Genomic DNA, 19,353 nt, shown 5'->3' with positions numbered 1-19,353 from the left:
GACCAGATAATGGATCATTGGCAGGTTAATGTCCATCTGTCCTGCTGGACTGGTGATAAGCAGCGCACTGAAGGTCAGCCAGAGGCTGGTGGGTCAGGCATGGTGGAGCAGCTGCAGCAGCATTTCCCAGTGAAGAGCGGAGATGACCTAGTTGAGAATCACCGATAGTCAGAGTGGACTAATGCCACTAAACAGCCTTCATCCTCTGTGTCTGGGAGTACCCAACTTTTCCTCCTCCACAGGTAAGATTAAGATAAGATGCAATTAGCCCAGCTAGCATCACAGCGGCAGGAGGATCCTGACCAACAGGTGTTGCTCTCATCCTCCTGCTTGCGGCCAAGAATCAATGGAGAGTTGGCCGTTCCATGCTGCTTTGGGGTGATAATGCTGCAGAGAAAGAAATGTTGGGACCTGCAAGACATGGAAGATGGACGTACCATTTTCATTTCTGTCCATCTGTGGCTCTCATCTTTGTTCACCCTTCTCCTCACTTGCTGGTATAGATGAGAACGCTGAGGATGCAGCTGTAAATACTACACCTTCCAATGAAAGGTGCAGAAAACTGCTCCAAAATTCACTTGCAAGTGGTCCGAGACCACCGGACCACACAAAATGAGGCTGGTGTGAATGTACCCTGAAATATACTTATTTTGACTTGTTCTTGTTTACTACATAAGTCCATCAGTGTTCCTTCATAGTTTCGATGTCTCCTAGAAAATTATATAAAGAAAAACATTAAATGAGAAGGTGTGTCCAAAACTTTGACTGGCAGATTTCCCAAAAAACAAATAAAATATAATTGTTAACAGGCATAGTTTAGTTTCTTAATGTTTAATTCCACTAAGAAAAATGGAGGGATAATTGCACATTTGAAATCATGGATTTTGAAATATAAAATGTATTTAATGCATGGATCTATTAGTGTCAAACACTTTTGCACATAATGATATGAATAATTTATTAATTCACATTTTACAGCCCACAATGAAATATTCATCCCACTTGATCAATTAAAAATGACTAAAAAAAATCCTTCCACCTGTGAAAAGAATTATGCATCACAGTCTCTTCACGGTTTCAACAACACTGCCTCTCATTCCAAGTGAGTTATCAATATGGTTCTTTAAAATCTAGTCTTATCTGTACTTTTGGTCTCCATTGCCTTCATTGCAGAAGAGTACCCAATCACCAGGTCCCTATTTGTCCACTGCTAAATACAAGTTCAGTAGTTCATGCTGGACACATTTTATTTCAGGTCTAAGAACCTAGACCTAGAGAAAGTCCTTTGGCTCAGTGTCATCTAGCCTCCTCCTACCACTGAGCTTAGTCTCCTGGGGGTCTTGCACCATTAAAAGCACATCCGTCCTGCTCCTTTTCACTGGGCCTGGATTTCAGTGAAAAGCATATAGGAGAAGGAGAATGGTGCAGACACCAATCACCGAGCCAAGGATGAGAGAGTCTCGTCGCTTCCGCAGGTTGATTCGTTGGATGAGATTGTTAATGGTAGGGAAACGGTCTATGAGAGTCAGAAGTCAAGGAAGTTGCATTATATTTCTTTTATGTGATTAGAAATAAAATATAGAAAAAATCTGTGTGCTTTCTTCTAGTATACTCCCTGCACACACACTAACTGTATGCAGCACAAAGGATACTGGCCAGTGTGTTGACCCTGCTCTGTATGGATTTCAGCATGCCCCTTTGGGAGGTCATGTTCTCCTTGGTTGCCATGGCAATACTAAAAAGACAAAGCAAAATTAGTTGAGAGGTGACAATACTACATGTATTACAGTATCCAGTTTCAAGGGTCAAGAGGTGAAGGACTGTCAAACAGTATCAGTGCATTTAGAAAATATTCAGCCCTGTTTATGCCAAGATAAATATAACCCCCTCCATCTGTACATGGTAACCCATAAAGATAGTGAAACCAGTGAAATATCACATTGACATATGTGTTGAGACCATTTGCTTTGATACTTCAAATTTAATGTGCCTCATTTTATTTTGATTATTTTTCCACACTTTGACTCATGCATTAAACTCAAATGACAGGATGATTTAGAAAACAGTCTGTCTGCACAAAGAACAAAAATAAAACCTAAGACAAATTTAATGGTGCTTAGTAATAGCCTGGCCAGCTTTGGCAGTTTTTCCACAGGGACCTGTATGTATTAAATCCAATCACCAACAATGAAATTGTGCCATAATATTCGGACAGAAGATCAATAACATCTACAACCTCCACACATCAATCTATCCAACAATGGAGGATATAAGCATTGTTCCCAACTACATTCATAGTCAAGACAAGCACAGAGACACATCTAAGCATTGAAATATAGAAATGCTATATAGCATACAGTATTTTCAGGCAAAAGAGGAAAATAGAGGGACACATTTTTGCTGATATTTCATTAAAAATCTACTGTTAAGCATTTAACTATTGCCATTAATTACATACAACACATACAGGTCAATCTGCCAAGCAAATTAATCCCAATCAAGTAATCAGTCATTCACACACTTCATTTTAGGATGGGAAACACAATGAATATCCTCCTGCATGGATTACATTGGAACTGGGCTTTTAGAGGGAGGGTATAGAATAGCTGCGATATTCTATCTTCTTGCTCTCAAACTGGGGCCTCAGCAACTTTCAGAGCAAGAAAGTACAGCTGTGCATTTGGCAAGAAAACTTTAAGGCTCTACGTTTGCCTTCTGTGGCATCTATTACACACAGTAATCGATAAGAGGTGCCAAGCAGACGTATGGGTCCGTCCCTCCTACAAAGAGAGATACTGAATCACACACACTTTTCCTTATTACTTAATTAATCTCCACCTTAAGATGTTGTGAAGCTATCTAGACATTTAAGATTTTCAGATCCTGTTCACATCCTGACAAATAATGGATATTTGAGAGGAATTCTATATTTAAAACATTTGATTACTCCGATAATAGCAGTATCTTAACATAAACACTAAATACATTTTAAGTGTTGATATAACTCCGTAGCCACACTACGTAGCCAAATAAACGCGTGATGGACAAACTTATCTCAAATGTAGTCCATCCTGTTGTTTCTTGTTACATATCAATTGTCGCAATACTGATACATCTGATCTATCGACCTATACAGTTTTTTCAATCTTGTTGCAATCACTACACCTCTTCTGTGACGTGAAGCAGATGTTGATGTGCTACAGCATAGAAAACAAGGAAAACACCATATTTCATTAAACTGTCAATGCACCGTGCTGTAAACTTCACAGAGTTAATTTGCTCAACAGACAATTAGTACAACAGTTGTTTTCTCCACTGATTATGCAACACTTCAGTGTCCAAAGGGAACAAACTACTCCCACTCATCCCAGAGAGACAGAGCCCCAGAAGAGGCAGGACAAAACAAAGTTATCGAAATCAACACAGTTGTTTTGCTGACTGGTGATGGGGCTCTGTGTGTGATGCATGTCCTTTAAGTAACAAAAATGTCCCTGATTTCATTATTACAGGTAGAATGTTGACAGTGGTCAGGTTTAATGTCAAAGAAATGCAATTTAATGACATTAACCCAAAGTAACCAGTGTTAATGTGCTTTGTCTGCGTTTTCCTATTACAGGCTATGTTACAGAACAACGTTTTTAACCAAAAAAACAGAAGACTGTGAATTGAGAACACGTTTTTGAGCACGTGAGGTCAGACCTGCAGTGTCTAAGTTTGAGTGTGTGATAGGTGGGGTGTGTGGGTGCTGGTGAGGTCGTGGCATCTCTTGCGGTTGGAGTTTGCTGAGGGGACGGTCCGCAGTCTTGGCCTGGATCTGTGTTTTGGGATCATGTTCTCCTCAGTCAGGAAGAAATTCTTTGCTGACTTCAGCAACCTAGACAAGCCTTTATCTCAATATTAACCAGCTCATGAAAATCAGAGCTGAAGGATGAAGACCATTTCTTTCACACTATATGTGATCAGTAGGGGATTTTATTTGGGCTGAAAAGGGAAAAGGCAATGGCTGGGAGGAGCTCAGAGTAAAGAAGGACCGGTAGAGATGGATTACACACTTGAGCAAGTCTTGTGTGATGCACATCAAGCCCTTGATGTGTATAATCCTTTTATCATTGAAATGTTTATTGATACAAACTCAAGGTCTAAAACATAACACATAAAAAGACTGAGGTGAAAAAGCCGATCCCTTCTGACATTTTTGATGAGGAAAATAAATCATATTTGCTGGATTGCAAATGATGGGTTGTGAGTGAGTATACAACAATAAATTGACTTGATTTTAGATTTGGATGAATTCTTGATAAATTCAAACTATGTTTAAGAAAACGTTCTGCAACGTGAATTTGCTAGCTCTTGCAGGCTAGCTTGTCTTTTCTATAACAACCCAATGTACACAGCTGTACTTGGAGACATTTGTCTTGCAAAACTGACACAAACTCACTAGCCAATACTGCATTATGTCATTATTAAATTATCTCGAGCCATCTATGCGTTAACCTACAAATGGTCATTGTTTTCAGAAAACAGATTTATGGTTTGTTGTGACCAGGACAAAAGAACAGATTTGGGCCCCATTTCATTAACATTTTCTTTCTTCATTTTCATTTTCTAGGACTACAGAAAAAAAAATGTCTTCTACAAAAAGAATGAAGAACAATAAACCCAAGCCATGTTAGATATGAGGCTGTGGGGTTTTTTGAGTCGGGTTTTCAGGTAAATAAGACAATGAAAGAGGGTTGATGGCTGTCACATATTAATATATGTCCTCCAATAAGTGCAAGCCAAAGCAGGTCTTACCTTATTGTGTCATCCATCAATCTGTCCGAACTGTAGACATGAGAGGGAGAGGGGGAGGAGAGGTAGTTAGTTACTGTTCTGAGGCAGTGGAGCAAAACTGGACTAGCATTTAACATCATGGGGACAGTTACCAAATTTAGGTCTGGAATGATGAATACTGAGCTTATTGGTACTGGTACTGGTGGTGCAAGTGACAGTGGCCATCATAATGATTTATGCAACTTATCTGTAATGTGTGCCAGACAAACACACATTGTTCTCTCTCCCAAGACCCATTCATAATTGAAAATAATGTCAACTATATACTGTACATTAAAGATGCATTTGAGATGTAATGAGATTGCACTGTTGTACTGACAAGTGTTGTTTTAACTTTTTCAATCTGTAATATGCAGGCACAAGCACAAGGGAATTTTAGTTTTCTGTGAAGCTTCTGCATTAAACAATATTGGTCTTCTCCTCATGGGTTTAATGAGACTAAGTAGACCCAGAGAGGAATCCACCTCAGAGACATAGAGCTTAACCTTCTGCTTAACCATCAGGGAGGGAGGGAGTGTCAGATGTTTGCGCTAGACCAACCGGGAATCCTGGGAGAGAAACACACACAACCACCCACACAACCACACGCACAAAAACAGTTTTGTGTCTCAGGTTGCTCATAAACAACAATGCTCTCAGCAGTTTATGTCCAAATTGGAATCAATTTATGATAATGTTCCTGAGTAATAAAGCAAACCAAACACACAAAACTGCTGGGATTATATTTCATGGTTCAATGTCCATTCAATAGCTCCACATTACCGGTGAAATGCTCAGTATGTAGTTTCAGCTGTGATCTCAATGTTCTTTATCCCACACACAAATTACAAGAACATCAAACTCATACCAAACCACAGCCATCGCAAACATTTACCTAAAGGGTCACTTTACACCATCTCAAAGCTCATTTTTAATATCACACCTCATTCCATTTTCTGGCTTGTTGACCAACCATAGTGCTGAAGCTGAGAGTCTGTCGTGTATCTCTTCTTTTGGGACACTTCCGTACAAGTCACCAGCCAAGCTGTACTGCACCCTCTTATTTACTTTTTTGGCACAGTTATAAATGTAAAGCTCTAACTATTCTATTTAATTTGGCAAAAAATTTACATTTTGCAATTCTCAAATGTTGAATAACACAAATACCCTAAATATTGTCTGAAATTGATGTGAGAGGGTTTAATGGAACATTTAAACATTATTTTTATTTTTATTAAAAAAAGGGACAATTTAATGTTAATTAACATGCTCATTTCACAAGTCATGTAAATGTACCAGATGTAGCTATTGAAGCTCATTTTCATCTGCAGTCCCTGGCAGGTTGATATACCTTCAAGAAAAAGCTTCTTTTTAATCACATCGAAACATTTCATTTGTTTGTTGTTAAATGTTAAACATACAGAGAAAGATGGATGAGTGAGAAGGTCTTGTATGACTCCCCTTGAGGGGTTTACTTTGTAAGCAAGAGGGAAACATATGACACCTGCATATGCACATGAACTGTTAGCAAGTGTTTTTGCTGAGACATTTTCTTAATCCGACTGATGCTAGACAGCATGTAGAGTACAGCTATCCAATATGACTGTCCCCACATTTCTACAGTTGGGTATTGTTTGTCACTGATAGATTCAAAACAGTGCTGGTGCTTAGCAGGTGCCTAAACCAGGACTTTTTATTTGGGCATGGATATTTGATTATTTGTTGATACTAATAGTAATTATATTAAAACAGATGTTTCGTCAGATTATTTTTCTATTATTAGGCACATAAGAGCAAACAATGCCCTAAACATGAAGCAGAATGTGCTTATATGAAGACCAGACAGGTTAAAATAACACAGTAGCAGACAGAAGGACAGAGAAAACAAAACCTTTAACTGTCTCTCAATATTGTTCAGCTTTTCAAACATGAGCTGAGAAGCAAAAGAGAGAGAGTTTGTGCGAGCTGAGGTGAACTTTGATTCATGGAGATTTATATGCAGGGTGGGGACAGGAGAAAGATTTATGTTTTGTTCTCTCCATCATCAAGCTGCAGCAGTAGTGGTAAGATATCTCGGGCAATCACATTCATGTATATGGGAACGAGTGGGCTCCTGCTGTTTTCTCTAGCCAATAGAGTTTTGCTGCAGTCATTAAATTGCTAATTAGCTCCAACCTAATTGCCTCCTCCAATATGATGAATACACCCACCCTGCCAACATGAGGAACTACTGGAAGTAAATTACAGAAGGAACGTAACAGGCTTTGACCTAAGCTGTTAAAGCATAAACAAGCATAGACCAAAAAAAAAAAAAAAAACACCATTAAATTTAAGGAAATAATCTACTGTAAGGCGTAAATTTCCCTAATTTCATTGTGTCAAAAGACATCCTATTTGACAGGAAGTCCTTAACAGGGTGACCACTGCCATTAGAGTTGGACCAGCATGAACTTTTAATGGCCTTGCCCCTCCCTCCTTCCCTCTAGTTTATTCATGAACATGGACTTTACGACCCAAGAGATGGAAATTTAGACACTGGGATGTAAAAAGACACAGAGCTAAAAAGAAAGGTCACATAGAGAAAAAAAACACCTACAGCCACTAATAATTAAACAAGTGTCAAATTACAGTTTACAATTGCAATTTAATATTTCACCAGATCCATTATTTGATTTCATGAAATTAAATTAAAAATTATCTTGTGCATACAAGATGATTATTTTGTTGGAACACACTGAACACATCCAATTCCTGCTTATGACAACCCTGTGTCTAAGAGCTAAAGGAGCATAAATGTCTTTATAAAACTTTAATAACTGAGTTGTCTCCAACTCTAAGTTGTTAAAGTTAAGCAATTTGTAAATTTGCAAACAAAAAAAAGATCCTGTGCGCACAATAAAATTGCAATACAATATAAAATCATGTAAAAATAAAACAAGTGCTCAGTGGATAGTTGCTTTATCTGAGAGATCAGAGGCTGAAGTGATAATCACTTGTGTGCACAAGATAGAGCAAATAACACTTTGTGGCACTTAATGCAGTCTGTAAGATTATTTTTATTGGACATGATGTATTCTTCTATTTTACAGGTTTATGTAGTTGTAGCTGGACTATAATTAGTTAGTGTTTGTTTTTTTTAAGTTGAAGCAAACATTAACCCACAGAGAAAATTAATCAGACTGCTTTGTAAGTATAGACAATGATGTTAAAAGTTCTTCAGAGGTCTGGTTTGTTTTTGTGGTGCATGTGAATAACCTGCTGATATCCAATTTTACCTTCCACATAGGGTGCCAGTCACACACACAGGTACACACATACATATTTCACAAACTTTGCAACCTCGTGCTGTTCTGCAGTACTTGAGAGTCATCCAAATGACGGAAGGACACTAATTAGGTTGCTGGCAGATCATGGTTTTTACCAACTGTGTCAGTATGCCTAACTTTAAAATGCAAAGTCAAACAACTATAAAGGTGTGCTTTATAAGACCCCCAATATACACATGCCCACACTTCAGTCTAAATCTGTTCCTTCTTGAACAAAGCATTAGGCAAAGCACAAAGAGGGTTTATTATAACCAGCCAGGAAAGCACTCAAATACAGTCTACTCCACTTTCTCTATCCTGAATTATATATCAAATTCTAGATAAATGGCTGCAACATAATGAAAACGTCTCATCTGTTAGAAAGTAAAAGCATTCAGAGATAAAGTACGAGTGCGAGTGCTTAAGAAGCAGGCCTCAGCAATAGCAACGATTTCCTAATGTTATTCCCAATGACTGTGCGGCATCATCAAGATGAATTCAAGATGAATCATTAAGCCAGATTATTATTAAGTTCAAATACTTCAAATATGGTAAAGGAAAATGTGTAGGAATCTTACTTTCTCAGATGCTCGTGCTCCTTTAGAAACAGCTCTGTTCTTCTGTTGTTGACCCCAGAGCCGCTCTTGAACGTTCTGAAAGGAACATTAAAATACTACTGTAAAAACAACAGGATCTCGTGAGAGCAATGAAAGACATATTTTTTGATTCATGTGACAAATATTCAGAAAAATGGGAGAACAGCAATTTATTTTTCACAGATAATGATAATCCTGCTATGTCATGCATGTCAAAGTCATCTTCAAGTCAAGTCCCATCTTCAAAATACTGTATCCGTGAGAATCAGAATCATTTTGTCAGATAAATGTCATCCATTTATTGAAACTTGTCACCACGACCACATCTCAAGATAAAGAACCACTGACCAGGTGATTTGAGGTGACTTATTGATAGTCTACTAACATTAAACCATTTTCATGTTCATCAGTCTGAACATTAGGTAATGAAATAATGTACTTCAGCTGTATTTGCATTTTTTCTTCTCATTATGTTAGCGTCTCCGCTAAATTCATTCAAACAATACATACTTCATAATTTCAGTTCACAAAAATCAAACAGAGGCAGAATAATATCTATGACAACGTAAATCCCCAAAAATGAATTTGGAATTTTAGTTGCAACTGGGTATTTTGCAGCAAATAATCTCACCTAAAGCCAGAAGCAATGAAGTTTCTTCTGTGTAGACAGTTTTCCTAGTGAAGTATCAGACGGCGCCAATGTCACTACAATCCCTGTACCTATTTTTCAGTAAAAGCCTTCTTGTGGTTCACCAACAGAAAGCCTTTAATGTGAAGCAGCAGGAAATATTCATTTTGCATAAGCAATAACTTAACACGGCAAACACAGCACCAGTGTGATTGCTATAGAAGAAAACCCCAAAACAAATCAAGCAAGAAGAAGATGGGAAGCAGGAAAAACACAGCTTCTACCACAATTACAACATCTTATTTCTACAGCAATAATACACTTACAGCAAAAACATGACAGAGATGGGGATCCTGCTGATGAGAAAGGCCATAGGGAGGCAGACTGGTTCTCCCTTGCCGAGTAGCAGGAGTTAAAATGCCTAGAATCACAGCTCAGCATGCCACAGCCTGGCAAATGTCACGGCCTGACTGCCTCCTGTTCAGTTGTCAACCAACTGGGTTAGGCTTATTTACACTATAATCCTCCATCAAACTCACACCCATCCTTGTCCTTCTTTATCTATTCTTTGGTGTTTTATGGCACTTGGCATCTGTAATATTGCATTACTGCCTTCTTCTCCTCTAAGCCATCACCTTCTCTTCACAACTACCCACTTCCAACTGAAGAATTAAAACATAAATAATATATGTGCAGAACAGAAGGGCAGTCATTAAATCATCGAAGAACCACTGAATTATCAATGACTCAGTTTAGGAGAATTGTCAAATTCTTTTGATTTTGTGAATGGGTAGCCAATGAAAATGGTTCAAAATGAGTTGGTCATTGATAAACTATTTCTTTCTTTAAGCTTTATCCACATACTGTGAGAGAGCTCTGGCTCCATCTTCAAACTGAAAACAATAGTACAGATACAGTACAATCCCAGATTAATAAAAGAACACTGAGCTATTTGGAAGCAAAGCAGTAAAAGATAATGGACGGCTTGTTATACCACTTCCAGAGTAAACACATCACGCCACCCATTCTCTTAGGCTTCATGCAACTCTGGCTTTCAGCATCCGCAAAAAGCTGACTCTCACTTCTCTCCTGCATTTCTGGTCATTTAACAGCCCCACCCTACAGATAAAAAGCAGGGGAAGGAGGGTGGGGGGGGACCTGTGTAACATGAGTCTGCACACATATATACAGTACCATAAACATCCTACCCCACCCAGCTAAGCAGTCCAAGAGCAAATGTGCCTACTTCATCCCCACTGCACCCTCCAAATCCACTGAATGGAAATACTATATTCAGTGCACACACAGCACACTCCACAGCGGCTGCTCTCAGCCCTGACTGGCTGCCTCGCGGACAGGGCTGATGCCTTTCTGTAGGTGCTGGAATTGCCTGTACTGACAGCCAGTTTCCTCACTACATTAAAGCTTTTTTAAAAGGGCACAAATGTAAATCACAGGCCAGCTGTCACTTTTGTTGCCGACATATAAAATCAAAGCATGAGCAGAGGGAGCGTTAGGTCTGAGCTCAGCTCTTTTCCATGCTGTTGTTGTGAATGGACCAGCTGTGAAAATGTAAATGTATGTATGCGTACATGTGAAGGCATTTTGTTTTTTTTGTCCACAGTCTGCATGCTACTGATTCGATTAAATATCATACTGCTTATTCAGGTGTTTGTACAAATCAAAAGGATGTGCACTATTTCTTTTAATTAGAATTACAATGGATTTTTTTTTTTGGTGCATGCATAGTAAACTTGAATAAGCATTAAAATAAAAATCTACAGTGAACAGCATCCTGACTGGGTCTACTCTAAGATCTAGTCCTAGATCTCTACTGCCCTCTACCTGACAAAAAGGACAAAACATTTAGTGGCAGCAGACACATCTGGCATAATGTATTTCAAAACTACACAAAATTCTACAATTCTACAAGTAATTGACAAAATCAAAACTGTAATTGTTGCAGTTGTTATGATAGATTGAATGTTGGTTAGATAAAACCAAGTGATAGGTCTCTGGAAGATTTGGGTAAAATCTCTTTAACCAAGGTTAAATCCAAAGCTTCCTGGATTCAAATTATGTCTGCGATGGAACATTACTTCAAGAGATACAATTTAAAAAATAAATGCAAGAATGAAAACCTAATGATTTAACATGCATGCACTGCATTTCTAAATTGGCATAGAACAAAGAACAACGCAAAGTAGAATGATTCAACTGCAGCCTCCACAATTTGCTAACTGTGTTTCAAATTGCAATTTTGATCTGATGAACAATTCATTGCTTAGCCCTGGTCTATGCCTTTATAATTTGGAGAAATTACTGTCATTTTGCCCATTTATTAATTAACACAAACAAAACTGAGATAATTAATCTTCTCTGTGCACCCCTGTGAAACTCACCCTCATCTTCCCACATGAAAGGTCAATGAGAGAGTTAAAGACTTTTCAAAACAAATCATCTCACCTCAACTCATTGCACTTTGCCATAACAGCAGCAATTGTTAATCCCCCCACGTTGAGTTCAGACGGCTCCTGCACTAGCAGCCCCCGAACACATTAGTCATCATTAGCCTGAGCACCGGGTCAACAACACTGACTCATTTCTATGCATTAGATTCATCAGCACTGAGCCCATTAGAGGGGTGAGTGAAACTCCTCAGCAGTGTAATTTAAAAAGAAGATCGAGTGAACTGTTGCATGTAGTGCTGACCTCATGGGATGCTGCCAAGTAGCTTTATAGTTAATTTTGCACCGATGCAGAGTAACTTAATTACGGCTGCTCCTAATGATTATTTTCATTATCTATTATCTGTCGATTTGTTTTCTTTTAATTAATTGTTTGGTCTATAACATGACAAAACATTTAGAAAAATGTTGATCAGTGTTTTCAAAACCTCGAAATTATGGTCTCAAATGTTGTTTTGTCCACAAATCAAGATCATTAAATTGATTTCTATAATGATTTCTTAATATTCACATTTAAGAAACTGAACAATCAGACAACTTGTTTTAATTGTAAAAAAAAAAAAAAAAAACGATAATCGAACATTAATCTAACTATTTTGATAAAGTGATTAATCGTTGCAGCCCTAGACTCAATTTACAATTGGGTAATAGTGGCTTGGTAGGGCATTTACAAAAGTGTTTTGTTATTTATTATTATTATTATTATTATTATTATTATTTATTTTTTTTACTTAAAGATATAATTATCACAAACAACTAACCTTTGTGTATTTTACAATTTAAGAATAGAAGCTGACATTGCTCCTCCAAACAAGATGCAAAAAATATACTTAAATCACCTCTTCTGAGCCTGAATCAAGTGTTTTTGCAGCACATAACGATATCACAGTAAATCTGGCCTTTGTCTAGTGAGAGCTACAATGTTATTACTTTGACATTTGTTTTAATAGTCATAATTAGCATATTATTAATTCTCAGGGTTAATACACACTTTCTGGGTTGACTTTCATAATTTTCCAGCACCTTACTGCTGTGAAACATTCATATGTCCTCAAAATTATTATTTCAGTCTTTTTAATCATAATAAAAGAGATGAGATTTGTGAAAGAAATACAGTCAGAATTTAGTTTAGTTTATAAAAAATTCCCCACCTAACTGTATTCAGTTATGGCTAAATTGTTTTGTGAGGTCACAATGACCTTGACCACTGGCCACCAAATTCTGATCAGTTCCTCCTAGAATCCAATGATGGTCCAAAGCATAAAGACATTCTCACCAAAGTTCCTGAAATACCTAATTTACAAGAACAAGAAGATCAGAATATATGATGAAATCGGCCAAAGCTTTTATCAATACACCAGCTTTTCCACTGTCTTCAAGGGTAAAAAATTCAGGTGTTTTAATGTACAAAAATGTGCATAAAATGAAGCTGGTGGAAATACACCTAATACCAGTATTCATTTAAGACAGAGACATTAGTCACCGAAGTGGCAGTGTTTATATCCTCTAAATATGGCATATGCAAATTCTTCTATGACCACATATGATTATTGCTTTTAACCTGTAAGAAACATATAATCAAAAAGCAATATGGCTGAAAACATACTAGGAAACAGGCATGCCAGTGGCTTAATGCTATTTTAGCATTACAACACGATACCCAGATAACAAAGAATTACTGTATCTGAGGCCTATAGAATATGCATGCCAGCATGAGGCAGCTGTAAACTATCTGCATACAAGATGGATGAGTTCATGAGGTAAATCAATAGGAATCCTGCAGTGCTCACCGTATACTCACCACTGCATCTTACAGATCAATAAGCCATAAAAAACGACAAGAGTCATGGTCTGGGGGAGCCTCCATCTTACTTCAATACACTGACTCACAACTGAGCCAATCTGAGGAAAGGACACACTTTCTCAATACAAGGCCAGGGAGGCAATGAATTGTCTTAGGTTTTAATGGCCAACATTTTTCAAGAGCGTGCCAAGTGGAAGTCAAGGTTCAACTATTGGAATAAGGAATAAGGGCTACAACATAGGAGAACCATGAATGATTGTTTGCGCTTTTTTATTTCTCCATGGCCACTCACAATGTTTTCCCTGCCTTTGTAAGATTTAGGTGCCGTGCCTAAGCACTTTAGTGCAGTGCCAGAACAGAAAGACTCTGCTGAGAGTTTTGATGGGCTGTGGAGGGAGGCAACATTATATTGTCCCTGATAAAAGACACCATTATTTTTTTTTGAAAATTAGATTTTAAAAAGAGTAAAAAACAAAAAAAAAAAAAAAAAAAACAGCCGTATTTTATAAAAGGTTGAATGTGTGCCATGCCCATGCTCTGTGTTCCCAAATGGAGCAATTACCAGGGCAACTACTGTCTTACAGAGAGTTTTCACAATTAGTTTGATTCCATAGTGGTGCTTGGTGAGAACATCTTTTAGCAAGTCTTTCAGAGTTTATCAGCCTGTGTTTGGTTAGTCCAGTTTAACCTGTTGCAGCAAGGTCTCAGTATCTTCTGACACTTTACAGCAGAAAACCAGTAAATGGGAAGAAAATCTGCCAAACAGCTAAGATGCAGATGCAGAGTGACAAATGATAATTGTCAGAGTGAGAGAGAGGAAATGACTTGCAACAGTCAGGTGACCAGTGGCAAATGTGAGCTGCCAACATATATCCACCTAAACATAAGTGTTGGTAAGCATTGATGCAGTTACACTGCCAAATGGTTATAGTATAGTATAGACCGAGCATCTCTGGGTCACGGTGCTGTCTGTAAGTAGGGCGTAACGTAGCCTTCATTCACGCTGCAGTGTTTGTGTGAGCTGCTGCCTGCTCCACCTGAGATAAAGAGTGAAATTCTCCGACTAAACATACAAAAGTATGGTTTGTGCATCAAGATAGGGCCTATTTATAGTTTGGCAGTGATGATGTCAGAGGTGAATGGCTCCGCTAATGCAAATGCACGGCATTCACAGTGGCCGCTACAGAGCAGTGGTACCTCAGGATGTCCTGTTAAATTCAAACGCTGGCTCAGAACTTGAAATAAAACATTTTGTGTCCCGGAATGCAGCTTTAAAAGCATTTGAGGGGAGAAATTAGTCATTTAGAATTTAAAAATGTGGTTTATGTGTCAAGATAGGACATATTTATAGTTTGGCAGCGATGATGGAGGTAAACTGCCCCAGGACACTGCTGCTACAGTGCCCAACACAGAGCAGCATTTGCCTTGGCCTGTTCTATTGAAATTACCTGCTGGCTCTGGATCAGGAACTGATTTTTCAATGATGATAAGATATAACTTTCAAATTGTGTTTTTGCATGGAATGCCGATCCCTAAATTTAAGCTTTAGTTTTCTCTCAGGATTGTTGCAGACTACTCCAAAACTGAAGTGGATAGATTACAAAACGCTAAATATTGTGACTAATACACTACAAAGACCATAATGTGACAGACCAAAACTGTGACTCATGTGGTGTGAGGTACTTACTCAATATCTTTCCTGACAGACCCTAGCAGGTCTTCTCTCTCCCGTATTGCCAAAAAGTTGCTTTTGGTTTTGTGGAATTCATGTGTGTAATCCTGAGAGGAGAAACAAGTAACAACGTGAAGAAAAGACCAAGAGCTGGAAAAAAGAATGCATAACAACAATAATAATAATAATAATAATATAGAAGAGGTAATAAACAGAGTGCTTTTATAAAATATGTTTGAAATACAACACATGCATATAATTAAGAGGGCAAACCTGTAAGATGTCTCTATGTCTCTGAAGCGTGTGCATGAGCGCAGCATTGAGAGAAGCTGCTCCTGGTGCATTGGTGTATTCAGCCATCTTGTCATTTACTGCAGTCAACTGGCAGAGAGGTGGACATGGAATGGACGGACGCACAGTTAAAAAAAGACAACAATAAAGCATTTAGAATGGTAAAAGAAACAGAGCATTTATTCACTTCACATATTTACACACAAATGTACACATGTCTTTTAAATGTTTTTGTATTTTTCTGTGGTGAAAATTATACAATAATTAAAAAGTTTCTTCTGGACTTCTGCATCTCTTCCACTACTATACTTTAACATTTAAGTCTACATTCAAGTTGAACTTTTGTTGTTTGCAAAGTCTGCCACTGAATTTCCCCAAGAGTAATTAGATTTTTTTTAAATTACATTTAATCATTCAAGGGTCAGCGCTTGCTAATCAAATTAAGACATTTGCCTCCACCGCTTACTGACCGTCTGTTCAATCATCAACTCCATTACACTGCGCACAGCATAAAAAAAAATGCACCGACATTAAAAATGCATTTAACTGAGGAGGAGGCGCGCTGAGGCGCATCCCCGTGTGGGACACAAATTCTGAACACACTGTTGGCACCTTTAATGCATCACATCATAAGCATGAAAATACTGCACCATGGTTTCCTGCTGCCTTAAGATAGCAATGCGCCAACACCTCATTTTAAAACACCCATAGGTGCACTGATGAGCATTTGCTATCAGCACCGGTTAGAAATTAGCAATGACAACTTTTCCCCTAATGAAAGAAGGGCTTTCCTCCCACAGGCCACTGACCCATGAGAGTTTACTTACTTTAGCCAGCAGCTGTTCAATCTCTACCGACATGGTATCAAACATCCTGTCCTGTGTAGAGTTGTTTAGTAGAGGAGTAGTGTCTGACCTTGGGGAGCAAATGAAAAAAATTAAGATAACAATTAAGATACCATAGTAAAATACATATTGATTCAAGTTATTTCATAGAATAAAAGAAAAAGTTAACCGGCAGTTCAAAAACATGATATGAAATGGATGCTCGTGAACGATTTTCTTATAGGATTTTATAATAATTCTTCTGTTGCTTATCTATTTAAATTCTTTCAAGTATTGTATAACCTATTTCTACTTCCATATTGTTCACCTACTGCCACTGTACATCACTTTACATGACATAAACTGACAATGATTTTCCTATTTACAATGCTTTTTTTTAAATGCTTTTTGGTTTCTGGTTTAGTTTGGTAGACATATCGTTGTTGTTTTCTTAATTTTGTCTGCTACAAATCAAATTTCTGTTGGGATAAATGTAATGTCAAAGATGAATTTAACATTATGTGTACTTTGGTCAACATCAACCAGATTATAAGACATTTCTCTGGAAAACATGAAATTATGTCTACATACTAGGGCTGAAAAATAATTATCACGATTACTTGTCACAGTAATTATCACAGAAATTTCAAACAATCACTTTAAAAACATAACATTTTGAATGAATCTGAATGAAACATTAAATGTATTATGTAGGAGAATGAAAACCCACCTATTTTGTAATAATAGTTTTGTTTCAATGATTTTGTTTTTGTAATCGTTTGGGGGCCATAATCAAAACTGAAACAAAATTTCAATTAATTGCACAGCCCTACTACATACAAGATGGTATAGTTAGTCATGATATCTTGCTTGCCTCCCCTCCTGTCCTGGGATGTTCACTTCATTCATACAGACAACAATTCAATGTGCTGGAAGGCTTCCACCATTACAAATCCAGATTTTAAAGAATCCCACTACTTTTAAATATTTCACTGCAGTATCAATGATAACCTATTTTAACATTTAAACATAGGAAAACTAGATCTTACGTTTCTCCTCGACGTCCATCCCTTGGGCTGCTGTAGCTGGTGCACAGTTTACTGAAGGAGACCAACTTCAGGTCAAGTTCATTCTCTAATTGTCTGGCCTGCTTTCGCAGATCTGAGATACACAAACAAACATAAACCAAGACAAAATATTTCAACACTCAATGAATTTAAATAATGACATGAAGTATGAAATAAGGGGCAGCAGTAGACCAGTAGCTCCAGTGGTCCTGTGAGCTAAAAATGCTTATTTCCTAAGAAAATTAGATTAACATATCACAGATATTAGAAGGGATACATTTAAAAAACAGCCATGTTATCAGTTTATGGCCATTCCAATTACTTAACAACAAACATTTGTTATGTATGTTTTGTGCAGAGATGTAAAACCCACGTTTAAGTAGTATCAGGAACTCAGTCTTTAAATGTTCTCATATGTATGTATGTATGTATGTGTATATGTATATATATATATATATATATATATATGTAGAGATAATTAATCTTTCTTGACATTCCTTAAAGCTAAATCCACAATTGTCCACATTTTAAGAGATGAACGAGCTCACTTATTTCATTCAACCACACAGGAGAAACCGTTTTCTGATGATTACCAACTGATAGAGCTGTTTCAACACAGAGTTGCTAAAGCGTTTACACAGGCGACACAGATATCGAGAATAACAACCGACAACTTACACGGCGACGTGTTAGCCACTGTTAGCTTAGCCAGTCGCTGTGGACATGTATGTGTTTAAACTATGAATGTGTGAACTAAACGCAGCGGCAACGACACTGGTAAAATGACTGTTGACCTGGTCAATGTTGCTCTGGGTGTTGTTGTAAAACAGTATTCTGTGTCAATCCAGTCAAACGCTGCCCCCTTACCTTCCCAGTAGTTGCTGCTTCCTATCCCTGCCATCTTTGTTGTCCTACGACGTCACCAAGTTCCGTGTCACGTGTCAGTTGAAGAAACTCCACTCAAAAAAAAGAAAAGGGAAGTGAAATTTGTCGCCCTCTGCTGGGACACTTGGGAAGCACATTGCACACGTGTTTTATGAGTGAGCATTAATTAACTTCACTACGTGATGCAAGTTCACGCCTAATTGTTGACACCAATTGCGCATCACGCAAAACAGGTAAGACAACCTTGAATAATAAGGTCATTTAATTTTTCATCAGGAAAATGATTGTAATTGATTGGATGTATCTCGGTGAGCGTAAATGACTCGTGGCGTTATAGAACCATCATCGACATCATTTTTTTAAACAGCGAGGGACTATTTTAAAGGTTGTCTTCTACATTGCATCAGTGTCTGTGTCCACCTGCCTCCCAGAAAACATCTTGAATTAAATGAAATTATTTCTCTGCAACTGTTCTGCCACCACAGCTACGAGGCCTAGACACACTGGTCCCTTTTGGAAGGCAAAGTATAAATGTGTTTGAGGGAGATTAAGTTATATTATTGTTTCTTGAAGAGAATATTCCATACAGAACCATGGCTGTACGGCCATCTCAAACTGTGGTACATGTACCACCAGTGGCATGCAACTTTCCTCTGGTGGTACTTGGAAGAAAATCCAAAAAACTGTTCTACTCTATATAACAAGGTATGTGATTGGAGTGGAGCTCAGGAACTTTGACCTGAGTGCATAGAAAATGAAACAAAACATATAAATCCATCTTGATCTAATTTAGCTACATTAGTGTCTGATGTACAGTATATATGAGGAGGATGAGAGAGCAAATTATCTTATTGGGAATAAATATGCCTCCAGTGAAGAGTCTGTAGCTGATTTAAGTTTCATAATGAATATTTACAGAAAAAGTAGGCAAGATTTAAGAACAGGTAGGAAACCAACTTTTTTTTATTTCATTTTGTCCTAAACATCATAAATATGCATGG

The 19,353-nt window shown here is 37.7% G+C and overlaps 1 protein-coding gene across 1 annotated transcript; it reads right to left on the bottom strand.

The window, feature by feature from the left end:
• Positions 1-815: 815 nt before the first annotated feature.
• On the bottom strand, positions 816-18,380 carry gosr1 (golgi SNAP receptor complex member 1). The gene is made up of 9 exons (XM_044032679.1): positions 18,335-18,380; positions 17,450-17,561; positions 16,404-16,491; positions 15,559-15,666; positions 15,301-15,392; positions 8,696-8,770; positions 4,795-4,824; positions 1,653-1,735; positions 816-1,516 (listed from the first exon to the last, which is right to left on the bottom strand). Exons 1-9 carry the CDS (start codon positions 18,366-18,368, stop codon positions 1,392-1,394), a joined length of 747 nt encoding a protein of 248 aa, XP_043888614.1. The 5' UTR covers positions 18,369-18,380; the 3' UTR covers positions 816-1,391.
• Positions 18,381-19,353: the final 973 nt, after the last annotated feature.

This window comes from Solea senegalensis, linkage group LG8 (genome assembly GCF_019176455.1).
Source record: "Solea senegalensis isolate Sse05_10M linkage group LG8, IFAPA_SoseM_1, whole genome shotgun sequence".
NCBI lineage: Eukaryota > Metazoa > Chordata > Actinopteri > Pleuronectiformes > Soleidae > Solea > Solea senegalensis.
Note: the sequence above shows the minus strand (reverse complement) of the source record. Positions and strands in the feature narration are given on the sequence as shown.